The sequence below is a fragment of the Meriones unguiculatus genome, chromosome 12 (assembly GCF_030254825.1).
Source record: "Meriones unguiculatus strain TT.TT164.6M chromosome 12, Bangor_MerUng_6.1, whole genome shotgun sequence".
Lineage (NCBI taxonomy): Eukaryota > Metazoa > Chordata > Mammalia > Rodentia > Muridae > Meriones > Meriones unguiculatus.
This window is the reverse complement of record NC_083360.1, coordinates 19,303,670-19,327,482: the sequence shown is the minus strand read 5'-3', so window position 1 is coordinate 19,327,482 and position 23,813 is coordinate 19,303,670. Positions and strand designations below refer to the sequence as shown.

At 37.0% G+C, this 23,813-nt stretch overlaps 1 protein-coding gene across 1 annotated transcript in view; it reads left to right on the top strand.

Moving 5' to 3' along the window:
* The window catches only part of Ncapg (non-SMC condensin I complex subunit G), a 37,088-nt gene that overhangs the window by 9,785 nt on the left and 3,490 nt on the right, over nt 1–23,813 (top strand). The window contains exons 10-19 of the mRNA XM_060365358.1: nt 3,073–3,156; nt 3,421–3,600; nt 7,455–7,565; nt 8,849–8,968; nt 10,130–10,354; nt 19,155–19,336; nt 19,726–19,900; nt 21,712–21,873; nt 22,142–22,277; nt 22,607–22,681. Coding sequence (XP_060221341.1) covers nt 3,073–3,156; nt 3,421–3,600; nt 7,455–7,565; nt 8,849–8,968; nt 10,130–10,354; nt 19,155–19,336; nt 19,726–19,900; nt 21,712–21,873; nt 22,142–22,277; nt 22,607–22,681 — 1,450 coding nt within the window. The remainder of the gene's footprint in view (nt 1–3,072; nt 3,157–3,420; nt 3,601–7,454; nt 7,566–8,848; nt 8,969–10,129; nt 10,355–19,154; nt 19,337–19,725; nt 19,901–21,711; nt 21,874–22,141; nt 22,278–22,606; nt 22,682–23,813) is intronic.

Here is a 23,813-nt window from a genome sequence, read left to right as displayed (position 1 = left end):
TACTCGTCTGGTCTGTAAATTACTAATATAACCTTAGTTACTAATGCTCATAAAGTGCTTCATAAAAATGATTTAAATATGCTATAGTAGTTTCAGAAATGAGTTCTGCCTCCCTGAGGGCAGTCCTAGTTAGCAAAAAGAGACTTATATTAAATAATGAAATCAAGCAATTTGCTTGCTGGTTAGTTGAATGTTAGTTTTTCTAAACCTCTCCTTACACATTCAACCTTTCTATACCATTACTAGTTACTGGTTATCTGGGATTTGATTATTCTCCGATGGGAGGCAGCCCTGACCTTGTGAACTCCATGTCACTCTGAAAGGAAAGTCATTATTATTGCTTATTATTACTTATATATTGTGTACCAAAAGATTAGTTCTTTATTACTCATTATCTATCTATTTATTTATTTATTTTTGTATTTTTTTTTCCTTTAGAATTGAGGAAGGAGTTAAGAATTTTAGGCAGAAAATTTTAAATTATAGAGAGTAATCTTAGGGTACGATATTTTATTTGTACTGCATTAGGGATAATTTTGTCCTTAGTATCAATGTGACTTAAAAATTTGTTGCTTTTTGTTTCTGGGTTACCTTACTCAGGATGGCCTTTTCTAGTTCCATCCATTTGCCTACAGATTTCATGATTTCCTTGTTTTTAATAGCGGGGTAGTAGTATTCTGTTGTGTAAGTGTACGGCAATTTCTATATCTATTTCTCAGTTGAGGGACATCTAAGTTGTGTCCAGATTCTGGCTATTAAGAATAAAGCTGCTATGAACATGGTTGAGCAAATGTCCTTGTTGTATAGTTGAGCATATTTTGGATATATGCCTAGGAGTGAAATAGCTGGATCTTGAGGTAGCACTGTTCCTGAGTTTTTGAGAAAGCACCAGATTGATTTCCAAAGTGGTTGTACTCACTTGTAAGTGGATATTAGACATATTATATAGGATAAACATACTAAAATTTGTACTCCTAAAGAAACTAAACAGGAATGAGGACCCTAGGGAAAATGCTTAACCCTTATCCAGAAGGGCAAACAGAATGGACATCGGAAGGGGGAGAAAACAGGGAACAAGACAAGAACCTACCACAGAGGGCCTCTGGAAGACTCTACTGTTAAGGGTATCGAAGCAGAGGCTGAGACTCATAGCCAAACTTTGGGAGTACAGGAAATCTTATGAAAGAAGGGGTAAATAGAAAGATCTGGAGGGGACAAGAGCTCTAAAAAGGAGACCATCAAAGCCAAAAAAATCTGGGCCCAGGGGTCTTTGCAGAGACCAATACTCCAGCTAAGGACCGTGCATGGAGAGGACCTAGACCCCCTGCTCAGATGTAGCCCATGGTAGCTCACTCTCAAAGTGGGTCTCCTAGTAAGGGGAACAGGGCCTGTCTATGACATGAACTCAGTGTCTGGCTCTTTGATCACCTCCCCTTGTGGAGGGCAGCCTTACCAGGCCACAGAGGAAGACAATGCAGCCAGTCCTGATGACACCTGATAGGCTAGGGTCAGGTAGAAGGGGAGCCTCCTCCCCTATCAGTGGACTATAGGAGAGTCATAGGGGAAGAGGGGAGAGTCTTACAGCCAGGATACAAAGTGAATAAATTGTGAAAAAAATAATAAATAAAAATAATTTTGTTGCTTTTTAGTCAAAGAATACATCAGACTAGATTTTTCAGTTTATTGTTCAGTCTTTATATTAGTTGCTATTTTGTTGCTGTAACCAAATTCCTGTTGTAGTGGTTACTGATGTCAATTTGACACGATCTAGAATAAACTAGAAGACAAACCTCTGAGTATATCTTTGAGATAGTTTCTAGATTGGGTGAGTTTTGAGTATCACTATTTTATGGGTGTAGTTCGGACAAACGAGAAAGTAAACCTAGTACCAGCATTCCTTTTCTTTCTTTCTTTCTTTCTTTCTTTCTTTCTTTCTTTCTTTCTTTCTTTCTTTCTTTCTTTCTTTCTTTCTTTCTTTTTCCTTCCTTCCTTCCTTCCTTCCTTCCTTCCTTCCTTCTTTCCTTTTTCCTTCTTTCCTTCTTTCTTTCCTTCCTTCCTTCCTTCCTTCCTTCCTTCCTTCCTTCTTTCTTTCTTTTTCTTTCTTTCTTTCCCTTCCTTCCTTCCTTCCTTCCTTCCTTCCTTCCTTCCTTCCTTCCTTCCTTCCTTCCGTTTCTTTCTTCCTCCCTCCCTCCCTCCTTCCCTCCCTCCCTCCCTCCCTTCTTCTTTCTTCTATAGTGTATTGTGGCTAGCTACTTCATGCTTCTTTTGCTGTTCCATCTCTGTAGTGGACTGTTAATTTCAAACTGTGAGCCAAAATGAACGGTTTCTTAAATGGTTTATGTCAGAACAATGAGAAAAGTAATTAATACAGCTAACAGTCAACTTTGACAGGAAGTAGGGAAGGAAAGAAAAGAGAGGAAGAGGAATGATTGCTTTATTTTGAGGGTACAGTCTTCTGTGATTATAAACATGTAGCGTTGAGAAAAGTTCTAGCTGTGGTAGACAGGAACATGACACAATTGACACAATATTTTGTTCACAGGAAGCAGACAGATGAATCTAGTGTTCAATTAGATTGTTTTTTCTTTTCGCCTTCTTACTCAGCATAGTACTACAACTTGTGGGATAGTCATGCCCACATGTAGTCTTCCCTAAGTTAAACCTCTCCAAAAACACTGGCATGTCCAAAGGTATGTCTCCTGAGTGATTCCAAATCCAGCTTAACCTTTACAAGCCGTCTCCTGTCAAACACATCATTTTAAAATCATGTATTCCAGGCCGGCAGGCAGGCAGGCCACATTGATCTCTTATTTTTTCTCTAGATTGCTTATTACTGGGCTGTCCATTGGAAAGAGTCACTCTTTTGGGCAGTATCTGAAAACACCCTCAGATGACTCTCAGGTGATATCAAGTCCAGTCTAATGCACAATAAAGATGAACCAAAACAGTTTTTACTTAAAATTGTGTTGCAAACAGAATATGTATTGCTTAGAATTTGGTGTGGCAGTTTGTTGTCATTTGTTGGCTTAAAGCATATATTACAGCATGTACACTGAATTATAACTTTATTAGGTCACAGAAATTATCTCAGAGATTCGTGCACCCATCGTTACTGTTGATGTTGACCCATCTGCTACAAGAAAGAACGAACTCAAGGTACGTCTCATTTATGAAAGAAGTGTCTTAGTAATGGTAATTGTTTTCCCTGTATACTGCTTTGAAATGTTCTCATAAAGTAGTTAGGTTTTACACTACAAGGGTGTGTAAATTGTTACCAGAGTATAACAGATTGCTGATCTTTGTGTCAGGAAAATAAGATCTCATGTTTGACTGCTTAGATCCCAAGTCATTGAGAAATTGTGACAGATTTTCATGTTAATTCTTACTTTGTGTATATGATCAATTTCTATCTTTCTTTAGATGGCCGAAATAAAAGTTAAACTTATTGAGGCTAAAGAAGCTTTGGAAAATTGCATTGTTGTACAAGATTTTGATCAGGCATCAAAATTAAAAGAAGAAATAAAAACACTGGAAGATGCCAGAATAAACCTGTTAAAAGAAATAGAGCAACTTGAAATTAAAGAAATCCACACAGAAAAGGTATATGTCATTTTTCATATTAAATTTGAACTGGTATTCTCTCAACAAATCTTATTTTTTAAAATTTATTAAACTGCCAGAATGTATTTATTTTGAAGGGAGTTGTGACAATACCATGAATTAAAAGGAAAAATATAAATTTTATTTTTAAAACTTTTTTTTTCATATCTTTAGACCTGTATTTGAGACAGTCTCACTATGTAGCTCTGGCTCGTCTGGAACTCACTATGTATGCCACACTGCATGAACTAGCAGATAACACATTTGTACATACCTGTTTGCCTCCGCCTCCATAGTGTTGGGATTGAAGGGGTATGCCACCACACCAGGCTTGACATTTTTGGACTTTGAAAAATAACTTTAATTTTTATAGCTAGGATTTGTTTGCTTGTCATACTAATCCCTAGGATTTGAATACTTTCTTCCTTCTAGGGAAGCTAGTCTTCTAATGGTTTACTTAGATGTTTTATTCATTTATTTATTTAATTTTTTGAATGATCTAAAAAGGAATTGTATTCATTTTTCCCTTTTGTGGGAGGTCTGTGGAATTTCTAATGCATGGAAAAAATCTCTTTGATTAATAAATACTTTGAAATTTGGTGTCTTCCTTGGTAAATGTGCATATCTGTGTTTAAAAAAAACTAAGCAACTTTGTTATTTTTTAAAAAATTTACATGTATTTTAAAAATTTACTAATGTATATGAGTGTTTGCTTGTGTGCAGGTATGTATGTGTGCTGTGTGTGCCTAGTGCCCTTGGAGGTCAGAAGAGGGCTTCCGATCCCCAGAAACTGGAGTTTCAGGTGGTTGTGACCTGCTGCTGGCGGTGGGACCTGGTCCTTTGCCAGAAGAGCAAGTACTCAACAGCAAGGTGACTCATCTGAGTCATCATTCCAGTCACAGCCTTGTTATTGATTTTTAATGAAACACTTTATATTTAATAGTATTTGAATTTTTTTGTCTTTCAACTTAGTTGTTTGACAAATTAATCTCTTCAAAGGGTTATGCCTTTGCTCATGAATTTATTTCAGCACATGATAGAATGGTATCAATTTGTGAATTTTACAGTTTTAAAGGTCTTGTCTTTGTATTGAACATACTTATAATTGTACTTTGATTTAGGGAATGCTTAAGACAGTGCTGAATAGGAAGGGTTACCAGATATAAGAGAGTTTTAGAATTGATTGTGTATTTTTAACCTTTCTAGCCATAAATATATTTTAATATAACACTTCACTTTCCCAGTGGTAATGACTCGTTTATTTTTATAGTATTACATATTTACAGTCTGTGGCTTATTCTAGGCTATCAAATTTGAGAAGCAAATTTAAACAAACTAAAAATAAATTTAAAGATTTTCAACTTAAATATTTGGACAAGTATGGTTTGAGTCAGAGGGAGAAGATCTGAGACAAGGCTGCTTTGGGTTATATAAGTGAGGCTCTGCTTCAAAAATCCAAGGAATGGAGAGAAAACATAGTAATGAACTTCTTGCTTAGCACATGCAAGGCCCTATGTTTGATTCCCAGCCCTGTCCTAATGCCACCTGACCCCCCAAAAGATAAAGATTTGTAAAGGGGGTTTGCCTGATTAGTAATCTGATTAATAACCTTCTTGACTTCCATTGAACATTGGGTGTCTTTTTGTCCTATATGAGAGCTATAACTATATTGTAATATGAAAGATGATATGATCAGAAAACAAAGTGCTACTTGTTTCCCCAGAGGAAGAAGTAGATTAACTGTGAATAAAATTGTGGATTTTAAAAAAGTAGATTAATTGTGAATAAAATTGCCACGCTAGACTTTTTATTATTATGAGATGCTAGCTAAGAAAACATTTTGGAGGGATGGAGGAGGGTTTATTTTGCTTCATAAAGTTTCAGAGGTTTCTCCATATGAGAGGGCATTGCAGAACAGAGTGGCTCCTATCCTGACAAACAGGGAGCTGAATGCCAATGTGGTTTTTTTGTTTGTTTTACCTTTTCTTCCTTATATTCTTTTCAGGCCTCCACCCTGTGGGATGATACCACTTGTATTCAGGGTGGGTCTTTCCTTTTTTCTTTTTTTTTTTTTAAAGATTTATTTATTATTTATACAACATTCTGCCTGCACAGCAGATCTTACTATAGATGGCTATGAGCCACCATATGGTTCCTGGGGATTGAACTCAGGACCTTTGGAAGAACAGTGAGTGTTAACCTCTGAGCCCTCTCTCTAGCCCCTTCCTTTTTTTCTTAATTTTATTTGGAAACTTCCTCACAGACACAGCCAGTGGTGTGCTTTGCTAATGTTTACTAGCTGCTTCTTAGCCCAGTCAAGTTGTCAGTCAACGTTAACCATAGTACACCTAATACTGTGTAACACATAGTGTAACCTAACAAGTTAAAGGATTCTTCCTCATCCCCCTGTGGTACACTAGTCAGGTAATTACCTCCTCAAGCACTTTACAAACATTATTCTTATAGTCTCCAAGTCCCACTGGTCTTTCAAACCTAAATAATAGTTACTATAAATTTATACTTTTAATGTGCTTTGTTTTGTCTTTCCTTAATGAGTAGTTAAGGAAATGTTGATGTTATAATGGTATGTTTGATGGTCTAGAGCTTAATAAAAATGTGCTTGCTGTGCTTTAAAGTTTCAGGTTTACATGGAGAGAGAATTGGAGAGGTACTAGGTAAATCAGAGGAAATGTTGAGGGCCAGATAAATGTCAAGCCTTGGGTAATCAGTATTAAAAAGTCTACCTTATTCAAAGATAATGGTGGATACAGGAATATTTTAAAGAGTAGAATGGAATACTCTGCAATAGAAGGATTAGTATTGTTTTAAAATAGATTAGAGAGTGCTAAAAGCCTACATAGTTCTAATTCTTGGCAGACTTTTAGAAGTATGGCTTGATGATGGCATTGTGAACCAGATGATGGTGACTACAAATAGAGTGATGTATGTCAGAGATATTTAAGGTTTAGTAATAGGAAAATGAGAGAATCAAGAATTTCTTAGGTCTTGCTTTGGACAAATAGATAGATGGCCGTGATATCAGGATGACAGAGGTCATGAGTTAGAAGTTTGGTAATAAGTTGGTTTCAATTGGGGTGTGTTGAGTTTGAGGAGCCCGTGGAACATGTAAGAAGTGTATTGTGTTAATTGCAGTAGAACCTGAAAATTTGAAAATAGCTGGGTGTTATGTGACAAAACTTTTCTTGGAGAGTTGCAATGTATATGTCTACTCACCCCAGATACCAAAGTATGGGTACACCAAAGTCCAACTTGGGGAACCAATAGTTTTATTAGGGTTACTTACAGAAATGTGAGTGAGGGGTTACTCATAAGAGCAGAAATGACTCAAAGGCATTACCAAAGTCCACTTCAGCATGGGTGTCATCTCACAAAGCTGGGAACCTGGAGCACGTTGTAGTCTGCAAATAGCTTAACAGGTTGGAGAATGTTTGCTTCAGGTGTCTCAGTCTAACCTTATTCCAGGTGGCTTAGCTGGTTTCTGCTTTCTGGAGGCTGCTCTGGTGTGAGAGTCTTTGCAGGTGACACTTGTCTGAAAATCTTTTCTGCTTTTACTACTTACTCAGGCAGGAGAGGAGCCTATAGAGTCTGGTCAGTTTTAGTGACTTCCTGAATCTATTTTGAGTTGTTAACCTTCCTACTTAAGTAGCTTCCCTTTAGGATGGAATGTTTCAATCTAGGAGGAAACTGTTATAGAAATGAAAAATAGAGTTGCATTGTTGGTTAAGGTTGCCAAGAACAGAGAGTAATAGTATGCCATAAACAAGAGAGCAATTGTTTAAAGGATGGGCAAAAGATAATCTTACTAATGATGGATATTTTGTTCTTAATTTTAGGATGATGCTGAAACATTACAAAAGTGCCTTATTTTGTGCTACGAACTGTTGAAGCAGATGTCTATTTCAACTGGAATCGGTGCAACCATGAATGGGATCATTGAATCTTTGGTACACTGGTGGCCACTGAGGCCTTATACTCCTACCTTATTATATGATATGTTCATTAGGGCTCAAAATAAGTAAAAGACTACCATTTTAAACATCTGATAAGTACAAATAGTGAACTGTGTATATCCATAGTGACTCCAAGATAGTATGGGGATAAATAATGTAATGCATTTTTATAAAGTCACTGTTTTCAATGAAATATAAACTTCACTCAGTTTGTTGAATGCATATTACCTAAGAAATGCTTGAAATATTAGTGTGCATAAAACACAAAACAGATTGCCATCCTGGATCTTCTGCTCATTTTTAAAAAATAGAAACTATATGTTTTATGCACTAACGTGTATAATAACAAAAAAGGGTTGTCAGTTTCAGAGGTGGGTAAAGGGTCCTGCATTGGGAGGGAGGGACTTGGAAGGAGTTGAAGGGAACGAAGGGAAGTGGGAAAAGTGATATAATTAAAATGTAAAAAATAGTTACTTAGGTTATTGACAGTGGTTATGAAGACTTATATGGTCATAAGTGAGCTGAGTAGTTGAAGGATTTGACCTATTATAGAGAATGATCCTGCTATGATAATTAAAAAATACTGTGTGAAAAAGAGAGTGAAGAACATCCAAAACTGTAATTACTAAAACCATGTGTAACTATTAAAAATTAGTTTAGATTGATACATGCTGTAATAACAGTTTAAAAGATGGAAGAATATAAATTTATCCCATTAGTTTTTATTATTTACAGTCTATAGCAATATTTTGAGTATATAAGATAAACTATAACATAAAAATAGCACGTTTTTTTTTCACTTTAAAAATGGATTTTAAGAGAACCAAAATGACAGGTGATTTCTATTTGTGGTCTCTATTTTACTTTTGTTGAGCAATACTGAATATGAGACATCAAAATCAGAACAATTGAACAAGCTAAAATCAAAGTAAAATGTGGTCTGAAATGAGGATGTAGGTGGTACTACACATTATATTAAGGAGTTTTGTCTCATTCTGTTAGCATTGAGAATTCTTGAATCAGTTTTAGCAGATGTGGAAGTGTTACATGTTAAAACAAAATTTACTCTGGCTATGGGCTATTTTATCAACTTTATATAGTTAACTTTTTAATTTTTTTAACTGGTAAAATTTTCTTTTTTTAGTTAATAGTAGTCAGTATGAAAATGAAGTAGCCTTACAAAATCATATAGAAATATCATTTTTACCATGATTTTAAAATGGCATTCTAAATTTCTTGCGTTATTCAAAATTGTTTTACTTTGTACTTCACTGTAGATCCTTCCTGGAATTATAAGTATTCATCCTGTAGTAAGAAATTTGGCTGTTTTGTGTTTGGGATGCTGTGGACTACAGAATCAGGATTTTGCAAGTAAACACTTTATGTTATTCTTACAGGTAGGATTTATTTTGTGATAAAATCATGTATATATTTCTTGAAATGCTCTGTATCTCATGTGATATCAGATACTTATTGATGATTGTGGATTAATTTTTAGGGATTAAGTTTTTAAGTTATAGCTTATCAAAATGTCTTTGTAGAAAAAATGAATTAACAAGATGAGTCATGTAGGTTATATGAGTGCCTACTGTGTGCTGTCACTGTTTTTGGCTTAGGATGAATACAGTAGGTAAGTGATGAAAAGAAGCAACTTGAGTTTGTGCTGTTGGTGCTTGCATTCTTGAAGGGGAAATAACTAGTGTAAAATATATGTGTTGTGCCAGCTAAGCAAAGGTAGAATATAGCAGCAGCAGTTATAGGAGTGAGAAGAGGGAGAGGGACTGTTTCAGTGACGGTGGCCTTAGTGGTATTTTGACATTCAGGCTGACAGGGGAAAGTTAAAAGAGTATACAAAAACTTGGGCTTCTTCCTTCCTTCCTTCCTTCCTTCCTTCCTTCCTTCCTTCCTTCCTTCCTTCCTTCCTTCCTTCCTCCTGTCTTTCTCTCTCTCTCTCTCTCTCTCTCTCTCTCTCTCTCTCTCTCTCTCCCCCCCTCTCTCTCCCTCCCTCCCTTTCTGTTTGTACATGTTCATGAAAGCTCCAAAAGGGCATTGAGTCACCAAGAGTCAGGATTACTGATGAGCTGCCTGACATGGATGCTAGTAACTGAACTTGTTTCCTTTGCAGGAACTTCATTTGCTCTTAACTGCTGAGCCATCTCTGCAGCTCAGACATTTCAGTTTCTCAGGAAAGAGAAGAGAGGAGAGAGGTCTTAGGTTTAGGACTTTGCTTGGCCTATTTGAGGGACAGGAGGATATATGGCTAGGAAAATAAGCAAACTAAGTCTTACAGGAGAAAGAGTTTGCAGGACGTCCGTGTGTTCTAAGAACTTATACTGAAAAACAAGATTTTCAGCCGAACTCTGATTTCAAAATGTTTTTCCACTGCAAAGACTGATTTAAGGAATAAAGTTCTAGAGGTTATAATCTTGAAAAGTGTTGTTTTGGTTACACTTAACACTGTCATGAGATTTAACTAAGAAAAGATACTAGTTTTATTAGGATATATATAGAATTAAGTTGTTTTACTGAATATTTTTGGGTGGTATGTCTAATTGTAGATTTTGCAAATTGATGATGTCACAGTAAAAATAAGCGCTTTAAAGGCAATCTTTGACCAACTGATGACATTTGGGATTGAGCCATTTAAAACTCAGAAAGTTAAGGCCATTCAGTGTGAAGGTGCAGAAGTAAACAGTCATGATGAACAAGAAGCAAAAGATGATGAAGACACTGCCACAGCTAAGAATGTTCTGAAACTCCTTTCTGATTTCTTAGATAGTGAGGTAAGAAATAATTCAGCTCTATAGTTGTGAAATATCTGCAGCATGTGTTCATGTTCTTTGCTTTAATTTGTGTACTAAAGTTTCCTTTTGACACACTTTTATTTGGTTTTTAAAAATCTTAATTTAAAATTTAAATTTCACATCTATTGTAATTAAGGTTTATTACCAAATTGGTGTGCAAAGAATTGAAGGTGCTTTTGTCGTATTTTTAATCACAGTAACAAATGATACTAGGATAAGTTTTATTGCAAATTAATTTATTTTTTAAATATTTTTTATTATTTAAAACAAGTTTTAAATTTATTTTGTGCTTTCTTAATTTTCTTTTTGGATTTTCAAAACCTTAGTATAGAAACTCAGCTGAGATTTTGTGTGTGTGTGTTTAACTTTACAATTTTGCTGAATTGCCTTATTAATAAGTAATTTTGGAAAGGAAGTTCTTGGAATTTTTCTTTGTAGAACCGTGTCACTTCTGAATAGGTATGGTATTAATTCCACGCCTTTTATTTCTTATTTGTTCTGCTTCATCTTCTAGTACAGTGTTGAACATCAGCTGTTATGTTGCTGAAGCAGCGTCCTTGCCATCTTCCTGATTTTAAGGGAAAGCTGTGAATCTTGTTAATAAATGTGATGTTAGCTATAGGGTTTTCATAAATGCCCTTTATCATTTTGAGAGATTTACTTTCTGTTCTTATATCTCTGGCTGTTTTGTGTTTGTTTTCATATTTTTCAATTTTTTTTTTTATTTTATATGTGTTATTTTATATGCCTTTTCTTTGCATATATGTCTGTGTGTAGGACTCCCTGGAACTGGAGTTACAGGTATTTGTGCACTGCCATGTGGGTGCTGGGAATTGAACTAAGTTTTCTGGAAGAGGAGCCAGTGCACTTAACCACTGAGCCATCTCTCCAGCCTGTTCTTTGTGTTTTTATTTCAATAAAACGTTTAATTTTGTCAAGTATTCTTTTTGCTGCAGTCAACATGATCATGAGGGATTTTCTTCTCTTTGATATATTGATATGGTGTGCAACATTACTTGATTGTCATATGCACCAAATTCTGCATGCTCATGATTTTTTTTAGTTCTCCATATTTTCAATTGTTTACCTCATTTCTGAATTTCGTTTTCTTTACAATCAGATTAATTCCTCTTATTGTTCATTAAGATATAATTTAGGTTATTGATTTGAGATTTTTAAAAAAATAATATTTACTGCTAGAGAACTTCTATGAGCACTATTCATTGTAATCCTATTAATATTTTCAAAATTTTATTTATTTTATGTGTATGAATATTCTATCTGCATGTATATACGCATGCTAGAAAAGGGCATAAGATCTCAGTATAGATGGTTGTGACCCATTATGTGGTTCCTGGGACTTGAACTCAGCACCTCAGGAAGAGCAGATAGTCTTTTCTTTTTTTTTTTAGTAGAACTTGAAATATTTTATTTTTTGAAGAATGAATCAGCTCTTTATATTAGTGAACAATTATATTTAGTACTTGATTTTTATCCTGCCCTGATGTCCATTTCCCTTTTGATACATTCCTTCCTCTTTTTTTATTAATATTTGTTTTTTATATTAATCATAGGTTATTTATTTTGTATTCTAGCCATAGCACTCTCCCTCATTCCCTCCTAATCTCACCCTCCTCTCCCTCTTCTCCACCCTGCCCCTTTCCAAGCCCACTGCTAGAGGAGGTCTTCCTCCCCTTCCATCTGACTCTAGCTTATCAGGTATCTTCAGGACTGGCTGCCATGTCCTCTTCTGTGGCCTAGCAAGACTGTTCCTCCCTCAGTGGGCCAGGTAAAGGAGCCAGTCATTGAGTTCATGTCAGAAATTGTTCCTGTTCCCCTTACTAGGAAAACCCACTTGGTTACTGAGCTAACATGGGCTGCATCTGGGTTCTAGCTTATATCCATACATGGTCCTTGGTTGGATAAACAGTCTCATAGAGGGCCCCCGTGCCTTGATATATTTTGTCCTTGTGGAGCTCCTGTCCTCTTCCGGTCATATTAACTCCCCTTTTTATAGTATGATTCCCTGTACTCTGCCGAAGGTTTGGTTATGAGTCTCAGCATCTGCTTTGATACACTGCTAGGTAGAGTCTTTCAGAGTCCTCTGTGGTAAGCTTCTGTCCTGTTACTTGTTTTCTCCTACTTCCCATGTTCATCCCATTTGTCTTTCTAAGTAAGGATTGATCATCTTACTCCGGGTTCTCTTTCTTGTTTATCTTCTTTAGGTGCACATATTTTAGTATGTTTATCCTATCTTAGAGGTCTGAATAAGTGAATATGTAATGTGTGTGTCTTTCTGCTCCTGGGATACCTTTCTCAGGATGATCTTTTCTAGATCCTACCATTTGCCTGCAAATTTCATGATTTCCTTGTTTTTAATTGCTGAGTAGTATTCCATTGTGTAAAAGTACCATGATTTCTGTATCCATTCCTCCGTTGATGGACATCTGCGTTGTTTCCAGGTTCTTGTTATTACGAATAAAGCTGCTACAAACATGGTTGAGCAAATGTCCTTGTTGTGTACTTGAGCATGTTTTGGATATATGTCTAGGAGTGGTATAGCTGGATCTTGAGGAAGGGCAATTGTCTGAGAAAGCGCCAGATTGACTTCCAAAGTGGTTGTACCAGTTTACATTCCCACCAGCAATGGAGGAGGGTCCCCAATTCTCCACAACCTCTCCAGCATGTGTTGTTACTTGAGTTTTTAACCTTTGCCATTCTTATGGGTGCAAGGTGAAATCTCAGGGTTGTTTTGATTTGCATCTCTCTGATGGCTAAGGATGCTGAGCATCTCTTTAGGTGTTTCTCTGCCATTCTATATTCCTCTACAGAGAATCCTCTGTGTAGCTTTGTACCCCATTTTTTAATTGGATTGCTTGATTTATTGCTTTTTAATTTTTTTTAGTTCTTTATATATTCTGGATATCAGCCCTCTGCAGGATAATAGGCTTGTGAAGAGCCTTTCCCAATCTGTAGACTGTCGTTTTGTTCTGATGACAATGTCTGTTGCTTTACAGAAACTTTTTAGTTTCATGAGGTACCATTTATTGATTGTTCTCGTTGACCCTGTGCTGTTGGTGTTTTGTTCAGGAAGTTGTCTCCTGTGCTAATGAGTTCCAGGCTCTTCCTCACTTTTTATTCCAACTGATTTAGTGTATCTGGTTTTATGTTGAGGTCTTTGGTCCACTTGGACTTTATTTTTGTGCAGGGTGATAAATATGGGTCTATTTTCATTTTTCTGCATGTAGACATCAAGTTGGGCCTGCAGCACCATTTGTTGAAGATTCTGTCTTTTTTTCCATTGAATGGTTTTGGCTTCTCTGACAAAAATCAAATATTCATAGATGTGTGGGTTTATTTCTGGGTCTTCCATTTGGTTACATTGATCCACCTTTCTACGTTTATGCCAGTTCCGCGCAATTTTTATTACTATTGCTCTGTAATACAGCTTGAGATCAGGGATGGAGATACCTCCAGATGATCTGTGTTGTACAGGATCATTTTGGAAATTCTGGGTTTTTTTGTTTCTCCATATGAATTTGATATTTTTTTCTTTCAAGATCTGTAAAGAATTGGTATTTAGATGGGAATAGCATTGAATCTATAGATTGCTTTTGGCAGAATGGACATTTTTACTATGTTAATCCTAACGATCCATGAGCACGGGAGATCTTTCCTCCTTTTGATATCTTCTTCAATTTCTTTCTTCAGAGACTTGAAGTTTTTTTTCAAACAGGTCTTTCACCTGCTTGGTTAGAGTCACCCCAAGGTACTTTATGTTATTAGTGTCTATTGTAAAGGGTGTTGTTTCCCTGATTTCTTTCTTGGCCCTTTTGTTTTGGGCATACAGGAGGGCTTCTGATATTTTTGAGTTGATTTTGTATCCATCCACTTTACTGAAGGTGTTTATCAGCTGAAGGAGTTCTCTGGTTGAATTTTTGGGGTCACACATGTATACTATCATATCATCTGCGAATAGTGAAACTTTGACCTCTTCCTTTCTGATTTGTATCCCCTTGAACTCCTTTACTTGTCTTATTGCTCTAGCTAGGACTTCCAAGTTCTATGTTGAAGAAATACGGAGAGAGTGGGCAGCCTTGCCTTGTTCCTGATTTCAGTGGGTTTGATGTAAGTTTCTCTCCATTGAGTATGATGTTGGCTATAGGCTTTCTGTATATTGTCTTTACTGTATGTTTAGGTATGTGCCTTGTATTCCTAATCTCTCCAAGACTTTAAACATGAATGGGTGTTTGACTTTGTCCAATGCTTTTTCAGCATTTAGGGAGATAATCATATGGTTTTTCTCCTTGTTTGTTTATATGATGGATTACATTGATGGATTTCCGTATATTGAACCACCCCTGCATGCCTGGGGTGAAGCCTGCTTGGTTATGGTGGATGATATCTTTTATGTGTTCTTGGATTCGGTTTGCAAGTATTTTGTTGAGTATTTTTGCATCAGTGTTCATAAGAGAAATAGGTCTGAAGTTCTCTGTTTTTGTTGGGTCTTTGTGTGGTTTTGGTATCCGTGACTGTGGCTTCATAGGATGAGTTTGGTAATGTTCCTTCTATTTCTATTTTGTGGAATAGTTTGAAGAGAATTGGAATTAGCACTTCTTTGAAGGTCTGGTAGAATTCTGCTCTGAAACTGTCTGGTCCAGGGCTTTTTTGGAAGGATGACTGTTGATGACTGTTTCGATTTCCTTGGGTGATATAGGGCTATTTAATCTTTCTACCTGATCTTGACTTAATTTTGGTAGATGGAATCTATCAAGAAAATTGTCCATTTTATTTAGATTTTCAAATTTTGTGGCTTATATATAGGCTTTTGTAGTATGACCTAATGATTGTTTGGATTTCCTCAGTGTCTGTAGTTATGTCCCCCTTTTCATTTCAGATTTTGCTGATTTGGATAGTTTCTCTCTGCCTTTTAGTTTGGCTAAGGGTTTGTCTATTTTCTCAAAGAACCAGCTCTTGGTTTCATTGATTCTTTGAAATTGTTTTATTTGTTTCTAATTGATTGATTGATTTCAGCCCTAATTTTGATTAATTCCAGCTGTCTGTTCCTCTTTGGTGCATCTGCTTCTTTTTTTTTTTTTTTTCCCTAGGGCTTTCAGTTGGGCCATTAAATTGCTTGTATGAGATGTTACAAATTTCTTTTTGAAGGCACTTAGTGCTATGAATTTTCCTCTGAGCACTGCTTTCATTGTGTCCCATAAATTAGGGTATGTTGTACCTCCATTTTCATTGAATTCTAGGAAGTCTTTAATTTTTTTCTTTATTTCTTCCTAAACCCAGCTGTCATTGAGTAGCAAGTTGTTCAATTTCCATGTGTGTGTAGGCTTTATGTTTTGTCTGTTGTTGTTGAGGTCCACCTTTAGTCCATGATGGTCAGATAGGATACAGGGGATTATTTCAATCTTCTTGTATCTGTTGAGGCTTGCTTTGTGACCAACTGTATGGCTTATTTTGGAGAAGGTTCCATAAAGTGCTGAAAAGAAGGTATACTCTTTTGAGTTTGGATGAAAAGTTCTGGAGACATCTATTAGGTCCATTTGAATTAGGGCCTCTGTAATGTAAGTGCCTTTATTTCCCTATATGGCTTCTGTCTAGGTGGTCTGTCCTTTGGTGAGTGTGAGGTGTTGAAGTTTCTCACTATTAAGGTGTTGGGATCGATGTATGATTTAAGTTTCAATAATGTTTTCTTTACAAATGTAGGCGCTCTTGTATTTGGGGCATAGATGTTCAGAATTGTGATGTCCTCTTGGTGGATTTTTCCTTTGTTGAAAATGTAGTAACCCTTCTCACCTTTTTAAACTAAGTTTTGTTGAAAGTCTATTTTATTACATATTAGGATAGCTACCCTAGCTTGTTTTCTGGGTCCATTTGCTTGAAAAAGATTTTCCCAGCCCTTTACTCTGAGGTAGTGTTTATTTTTGTTGCAAAGGTGCATTTCTTGGATGCAGCAGAATGTTGGATCCTGTTTCTGCAATCATTCTGTTAGTCTGTGTCTTTTTATTGGAGAGTTGAGTCCATTGATGTTGATAGATAATAGTGACCAATGAACGTTAATTCATTTTATTGTGGAGTTGGTGGTCTTACTGTGATTCATTGCTTGTAATTTTTGTAGTGAAATTATCCTATGTTTTCTTGGGTATAGTTGTTTTCGTTGGATTGGAGTTTTCCTTCTACTATCTTCTGTAGGGCTGGTTTGCTGTGTAGAAATTGCTTAAATTTAGTTTTATCATGGAATATTTTGTTTTCTCCATCTATGTGATTGAAAGCTTTGCAGAGTATAGTTGTCTGGGTTGGCATCTGTGGTCCCTTAGAGTCTGCATGACCTCTGCCCAGGCCCTCCTGGCTTTCATAGTTTGTGATGAGAAGTCCGGCGTGATTCTGATGGGTCTGCCTTTACATGTTCCTTGGCCTTTTTCCCTTGCTGCTTTTAATATCTTTTCTTTGTTCTGTAGATTTAGTGTTTCGACAGTGATGTGACATGAGGATTTTCTTTTCTGGTCTAGTCTATTTGGTGTTCTGTAGGCCTCTTGTATGTTTATGGACATCTCTTTCTTAAAGTTGTGGAAATTTTTTTCCATGATTTTCTTGAAGATATTTTCTGAACCTTGGAGCCTGGAATCTTCTTTTTCATCAATTCCTATTATTTGTAGATTTCACCTTTTCATGGCGTCCTTGATTTCTTAGATGTTTTGTGTTTGGGACTTTTCCGATTTTACTTTTTCTTTGAGAGAAGCATCAATTTCTGCAAGCGTATCTTCAGCACCAGAGATTCTCTCTTCTATCTCTTGTATTCTGTTGGTGATGCTTACTTTTGTGGTTCCTGATCTTTTCTCTAAGTTCTCCAGTTCCAGGGTTTTCTCTGTTTGTGTTTTCTTTATTGAGTCTAATTCTGTTTTCATGTCTTGTACCACTTCTTTCATCTGTTTGAATGTGGTTTCCTGTCTCTGTATGATGGCCTCTATCTTTTTGTTTGTTTCTTCTCTATAAGTCACTAATTTTGCCTCTACTTGTCCCTCTATTTGTTTGGCTATATTTGCTTGTGTTTCTTTGAGAACTTTGTTCAGTTTCTCTTTCTTTGCCTCCACCTTGGAGGTGAATTCTTTGAGAGATTTGCTCGTTTCCTCTTTATCTGTCTGCATTTGCTTGGCTATTTCTTTGAGAGATTTGTTTGTTTCCTCTTTATGTGACTAATAACTGGATAAGCATATCTTTAAGGTCATTTTCCTGTTTTTCCGATGAATTGAAGTATCCATTGATTTTGGGAGTTCCTGGTGAAGCCATGATTTCCTGACTTTTGTTGGGTATGTTCTTTTCCCTACCTCTGGCCATTTGCTTAACCGTAACCTTCACACTTCGTTCTTGGGTTCTGCAGTTCAGATTGGTACTGTCTTTCTCTGGCGTCTGGAGAATTCTTCAGGGAGATGAGAGAGGTCCAATGGTTTCAGCGTGTGTGTTGTTGCTTCAGCTGTCCCTGTGGGAGGAAAGTACGCGGGCGCAGAAGGACAAATACAGATGAGCGTGTGCGTGTCTGGAAGATTGCCTTGAGACTGTAGAGGCCTTCAGGGAGGGGCGCCTGCCTTGTGGTCACCGAAGGGGTCGCAGGCGCTGAAGTTATCGTAATCACTGGTGAAGATTGTGTCCGTAGCTTCCCTGAGTACGTCAGTGGCCCACGGCCACTGGTAATAGTCTCTAACTGAGATCCAGGAGTTATTTGCCTAAACTCCGCTGGTAGCTCCATAGAGCCAGGGCTTCCTTGTCCCAAGAAACCCTGTTTCCCACCGTGGATATGTGGGTGGGAGATTTCTAATGTCTGGCTGCTAGCTTAGAAGCACCCTGGATCTGAGGCTCTGCAGGCACTTGGGGTGCACTCACTCTAGCCAGTCAAATTGTAATGCACAGGGGTTCCAAAAATACTGGCAGTTTTGGACCTGCTGAGCCAAATGTGCGCTCAGACAGCTCAGTGGTGTTGCAGCTGCTGTACCGGGTAATTCAGTTGTGGCTGTAGAACTGGGGTGTCTTAGGTGTCTGCTGGGAAGTCTTTTGTAGCCACTACTGTGGATCGGCGCTTGGTGCACCTGGTCGGTTTTGCAGGTCCTCCTGGACTTTGGTGGCTGCACAGCCACTGAGGCTTGAGAGGCTTGTACAGTCAGGCTCTGTGGAGTTGGTAAGGCCGGCAGCTTGCAGGCGAGGGACTCAGGGAGGATTATTCTGTGGATCTTGTGCTCGGGACACGGGTGATGCTGGCTGCTGAGGCTGCGGTGCTAGTATCCCTGCCTCTGCTGTATGGGTTCTCAGGTAGCAAGATCTGTGCCACTGGTGCTATGGCTTGGCTCCTCCGAGGGGAGGGAGGCCAGAAGAAGGAAAGTTCCCCTCTCTGTTCACACTCTGCTCCTGTGGTGTCCCCCCTCCTTCAGGGAGCCACAATGTCCATTTTCCGATTTCAGTTGCCCCTCCACTCACCAATTTCGGCGTTTCAAATCCTCTGCCTTTGGAAACGGTGCGCGTTGATTGCCGCCATCTTGGATCCATCCCAGACAGTCTTCTTAATTGCTGAGCCATGAGTATTATTTTAATTCTGATTTTTTGAGACAGTCTCATTCTGTAGTCCAGCTAGCCAAGGCTAGCTTCAGACCTGCAGTGATTCTTCTTTCATTAAATTTATAATAAAAATAATGATTTTTGTATAGTTATCTTAAAATATCACACATAAGCTTAAAATGAAATGAGATAAAACCTTTGTGATGAATGTCATTTTTACTAGGTATCTGAACTCAGGATAGCAGCTGCAGAAGGATTAGCAAAGCTGATGTTCTCTGGGCTTTTGGTCAGCAGCAGGATTCTTTCTCGTCTTATTTTGTTGTGGTACAATCCCGTGAGTGAAGAGGATGTTCGACTGCGACATTGCCTAGGCGTGTTTTTCCCCACGTTTGCTTATGCAAGCAGGTATTGAGTCATTGATGAAATCTTATTTGAAGTCACAGTCAACTCCCCTCATGTTAATTATATATCTGTGTCATTTTGGTTTTGGTAGACCTTTCAGTGGGTGATTGATATACCCAGAATTTTTTTTATCTCTTTCCTGCATGTACAAAGTATATGAAAACATGTACTTTATCTTCAATAAATACAGTTTGTGTGTATTTAAAAATGAAACTTTTCTCTCAAATAATGTTTTGCAACATGCTTAATGGAGTTTTTGGTTTCTTTTTTTGGTTAAAATCATGTTATTCAGCAGCTTGAAGTTGGGATAGCCAAAGAGGTTAGTGGGATCTGAAGTCTTCAGGGCAGATGTCCATGGGCTTGTACTGAAAGTTAAAATTGGTTTTAAATAGGACTAATCAGGAGTGCTTTGAAGAAGCCTTCATTCCAACTCTGCAAACACTGGCCAATGCCCCGGCGTCATCTCCTTTAGCTGAAGTAGATATCACAAATGTTGCCGAGTTGCTTATTGATCTGACAAGACCCAGTGGATTAAATCCTCAGGCAAAGATTTCCCAAGATTATCAGGTCTGTATGGTAACCAGTGTGTAGCAAATATAACTGGATAAAGATCATTTTTTTGATTAAAGAATCATGGGTTCTTTGAAATCATGATGAAGTACATTTATATTTTGGACTTTTTATTTTTCTGGCATATAAAACAGTTCCAGCCGAGCATGGTGGCACATGCCTGTAAGCTCATCACGCAGGGAGGCAGATTTAGGCGGATCTCTGTGTTCGAGGCCAGCCTGGTCTACAAAGTGAGTCCAGGACAGCGAAAGCTACACAGAGAAACCCTGTCTTAAAAAAACAACAACTAAAAAAGTTCTAGGGTGTGTGATATCTGGGGAATTATAGAGAAATCATAAAAATAGAAGTAATCACTGAAAATGTTTTGCAACCTAGAAATTAGGTAATCATTGAAGTAATGACCTTGTTATCTCTGACTCACTACATCTGCAACTGTTGGCTTTGCTTGTTATGCTGTAAATATAGAGAAGAACAATTTAAAGGCAGGAGTTTATCTCAAGCTTACTTTTGCTCTTAAGTGAAACACATGTTAACTGCAGACTCATCTATACATTATAATTAAACTTGGATAATAAAATCCTTTAATGACATTTGGTTGAACACTTAGAAATTGGATGTGCTAATGATTGCAGATTCCAATTGCAAGTTGACAGTTTTGTTCTGTTTGTATGTTTATTTGCTATTTAGTGAATACTTTGCTTGACTTGCAACATTTTTTGTTATTGGGAAGGTTATATTACAAAGGATTTCAGCAAAATGTGTTAAGGAACAGTGATTAGCCATCAAGTGCTTTTGAACTTCAGAAAGGTATAAAATTCATAATAGGAACAATGAATTTATCATTAGTTTTATTTGCATTACTGGGAATTTAGCCTTCAGTCTTACAGGATCTAGACAACTGTTTTACTGCTGAACTATATCCCCAGCCCTCTTTTTACTTATTATTTTGAGACAGGGTGCTCAGGCAGGCCTTGAATTTACAGTTCTGTTGCCTCAGAATCCCAAATAGCTAGGATTATAGGTGTGTGCTGTTAGTCCTGGTTGTATTCTCAGTTGAGTTTTAAAAGTTCATTTGGCCCTGGCTGGGGTTTAAGAAGGGGTTTGAGTAGAAAGGAAAGATGTTTATATAAAGATAATAAGTGTAGATGATTATGTAAAGGCTGGTGGAGTTGGCCCTATTTGCAGTGTGTATGTAGGACTTAGTATTAAAGGGTTAAAGGATGAGACCTTACCAAGAAGACTCATTTATTGGTCACTGAAGGCCAGATAAAGTGAAGTGGTGAGAAGATTTGGAGAAAGCTGGAAGAGCAGAAGAGATGGTAAAATTCAAGAAATGTCTACAGTATTAAGTGAGTAATAATAAACTTCATAGAAATCTTGTGAGAATGAGAAAAGTTGGCTAGGGTTTGGGCAGTATTGAATTGGCATGTAAATAGGAGTTTCAGTTGATTGTACAAGGAGTTCCAGAACTGATATATTTGTTGTTTTAATTGTAAGCTACATTGTGGTATCTGTGCATTGGTTGGCTAGTCACTTGATATGGAGTAGTGTGAGTTTGGAAAAGGACCACTTTCATCAGCCTGGATCATTTCAACAACTGGATGATACTTTAATCCTAAAGGGGGTGGATCTGCTCCTTGTAATGAAGGAAGGAGCTTCTTGTGGAGGCAGGGAAATATAAATTTAGATTTAGATATTATGTAGATGAGACTTTTGCAGGATAGCTAGAAATATTTATTGTTTGATATATAGAACTGTATAATGAAAACATTTTCATTTTATAGAGCTTTTTCTTTTTAATATTTTAGGCCTTGACTGTGCATGACAACTTGGCTATCAAAATTTGTAATGAGATCTTAACAAGTCCATGCTCACCAGAAAATCGGGTTTATACAAAAGCTTTGAGTTCTGTAGAACTCAGTAGCAATGTTACAAAAGATCTCCTCCTTCTACTAGATGAGATTCTGGAGGTAAAGCAGTTTTTAATACTCTTGAATACTCAGTTTTTAATACTTTGTGTTCATATTTATCAAGGTGGAATTTACATAGATGTATTAAGTAAGATCTGTTATTGTGTATTCTGCATGTCCATCTGAAATAACTGTTTCCATCATGGATTTTATATAATTTAAGGGTGTTTTCAAACACCTTGATATTGGCATATAACTTGTGAAAGATTGGATAACTTATTTTACATCCTCCACCCCTATCCTACCTCCCGTACCCCTTACCTCACAGCAAGTAACAGACAGGACATGTCTCAGAGCTTTGGAGAAGATCAAGATTCAGTTAGGAAAAGGAAATAAAGAATTAGACCAAGCTGTGGTATCACAGGATGTCAACACAACTACAGATGTTCTTCAGAATGAAAATGGTAATTACATACTGACCTGAATATCTATAAAATTATATTTTTCATTTTTCTGAGATTTTTTTTGAGTAAATTTCAGAAATGAACAAAAATCTTTTTCTTACTAATCTTAGGAAAAGCTATTCATGTGTTTATTGTACCTTTCAATTTATTTCTTATACTAACCATCTTGCCAGGACCTTCATTTTGTAGTAGTCACAGTTTTGGAATGGTGATTTATTATAGCCTAATATACATTTTAATATGTAATAGGACTGTTTTCTGAAAGATAAAAAGATCACTTTTAAAAAAGGTTTTCTTTTGTTTGTATTTTTATATGGCTGCATGTAAAGAGGCATATGTGACTCCTCTGAGGGATGTAAAAGGAAGTCAAGCATCAAAATCTACACAAAGAAAGACTAACAGAGGTAATGTGTAGATTGACTGCATTTTAAAGTACAACTGTTTTCAAGTTAAAATACTAGCTTTGCAAGCTTCCTTATCATTAGTTTCTTAGGAATAAAATTTTTGATTGTCTTAGGTATGCTTACTTTTCTTTATTTAGTTGATGGGAATTCTTGCTTCTTCTGAAGATTGTAAGATCATTGTTGCTCCATATGCTTTTGAATTAAAAATACACAAAAGATTTGAGGGCAGTCATGCACTCCTGTAATTCCAGCACTTTGGGAGGCAGGGCCTGGAGGATCTTTGTGTATTCAAGGCCAGCCTAGTCTACAAAGCAAGACCAGGACAGCCAAGGCTACATAGGAAAACCCTGCTTTGAAAAACAAACAAAACAATAACAAAAAAAGTGTGTGTGTGAATACAGGGCTCTTTGGGGGTAAATTAAGAATAGGTTAAATTGCCAGGTATGGGAAACACACCTCTAATCCCAGCACTTGGAAGGCAGAAGCAGATAAATCTTTGTGAGTTTGTGGCCAGCTTGGTCTACAGAGTTGAGTTCTTAGACAGCCATGGGTATGTAAAGACTCCCGTATTAGGGGTGGGGGTGGGGGAAGTGTTACTATTTTTTGTGTCAATCAACAATTTTTTTCCCTCCTAGAAGTCTTAGCTTTTCTTTTACTCCCCCTCCCATCTAATTCCTTTTTTTTTTTTTTTCCCAACTCAGTTTCCCAAGGGATACCCAACAGTAGAGTATTTGTTAGAATAAATACATGTTCCCTAGTAGGGGACCATTTTGAAAAACATCTGAAATTCAAGGGCTTTTTAACTGTTTTATTAATTCCTTATTACAAAAGCAATGCATGCTTATTACAGAAGAATAAGAAAGTACAACCAGGCAGACCTACCGTCAAGAACACCAATAGTCCCACCCTTGAGCCAAACATGATTTTAATTATTGAAAATAGTTTTATGGCTCTGTTCTAAGTATAGTTAGTCTTTTCTAGAATAGAATCTGGCTATAATAGTGTTTCATAACAAACCAGATATTTAAACACCAACTACTGGATATTGTTCCAAATTAGTTCCATATTCTTGGATGTTTTCTGGGGGATCAAGACATTATTGAAAGCAAATAAGTAAAACATGAGGGAGAAA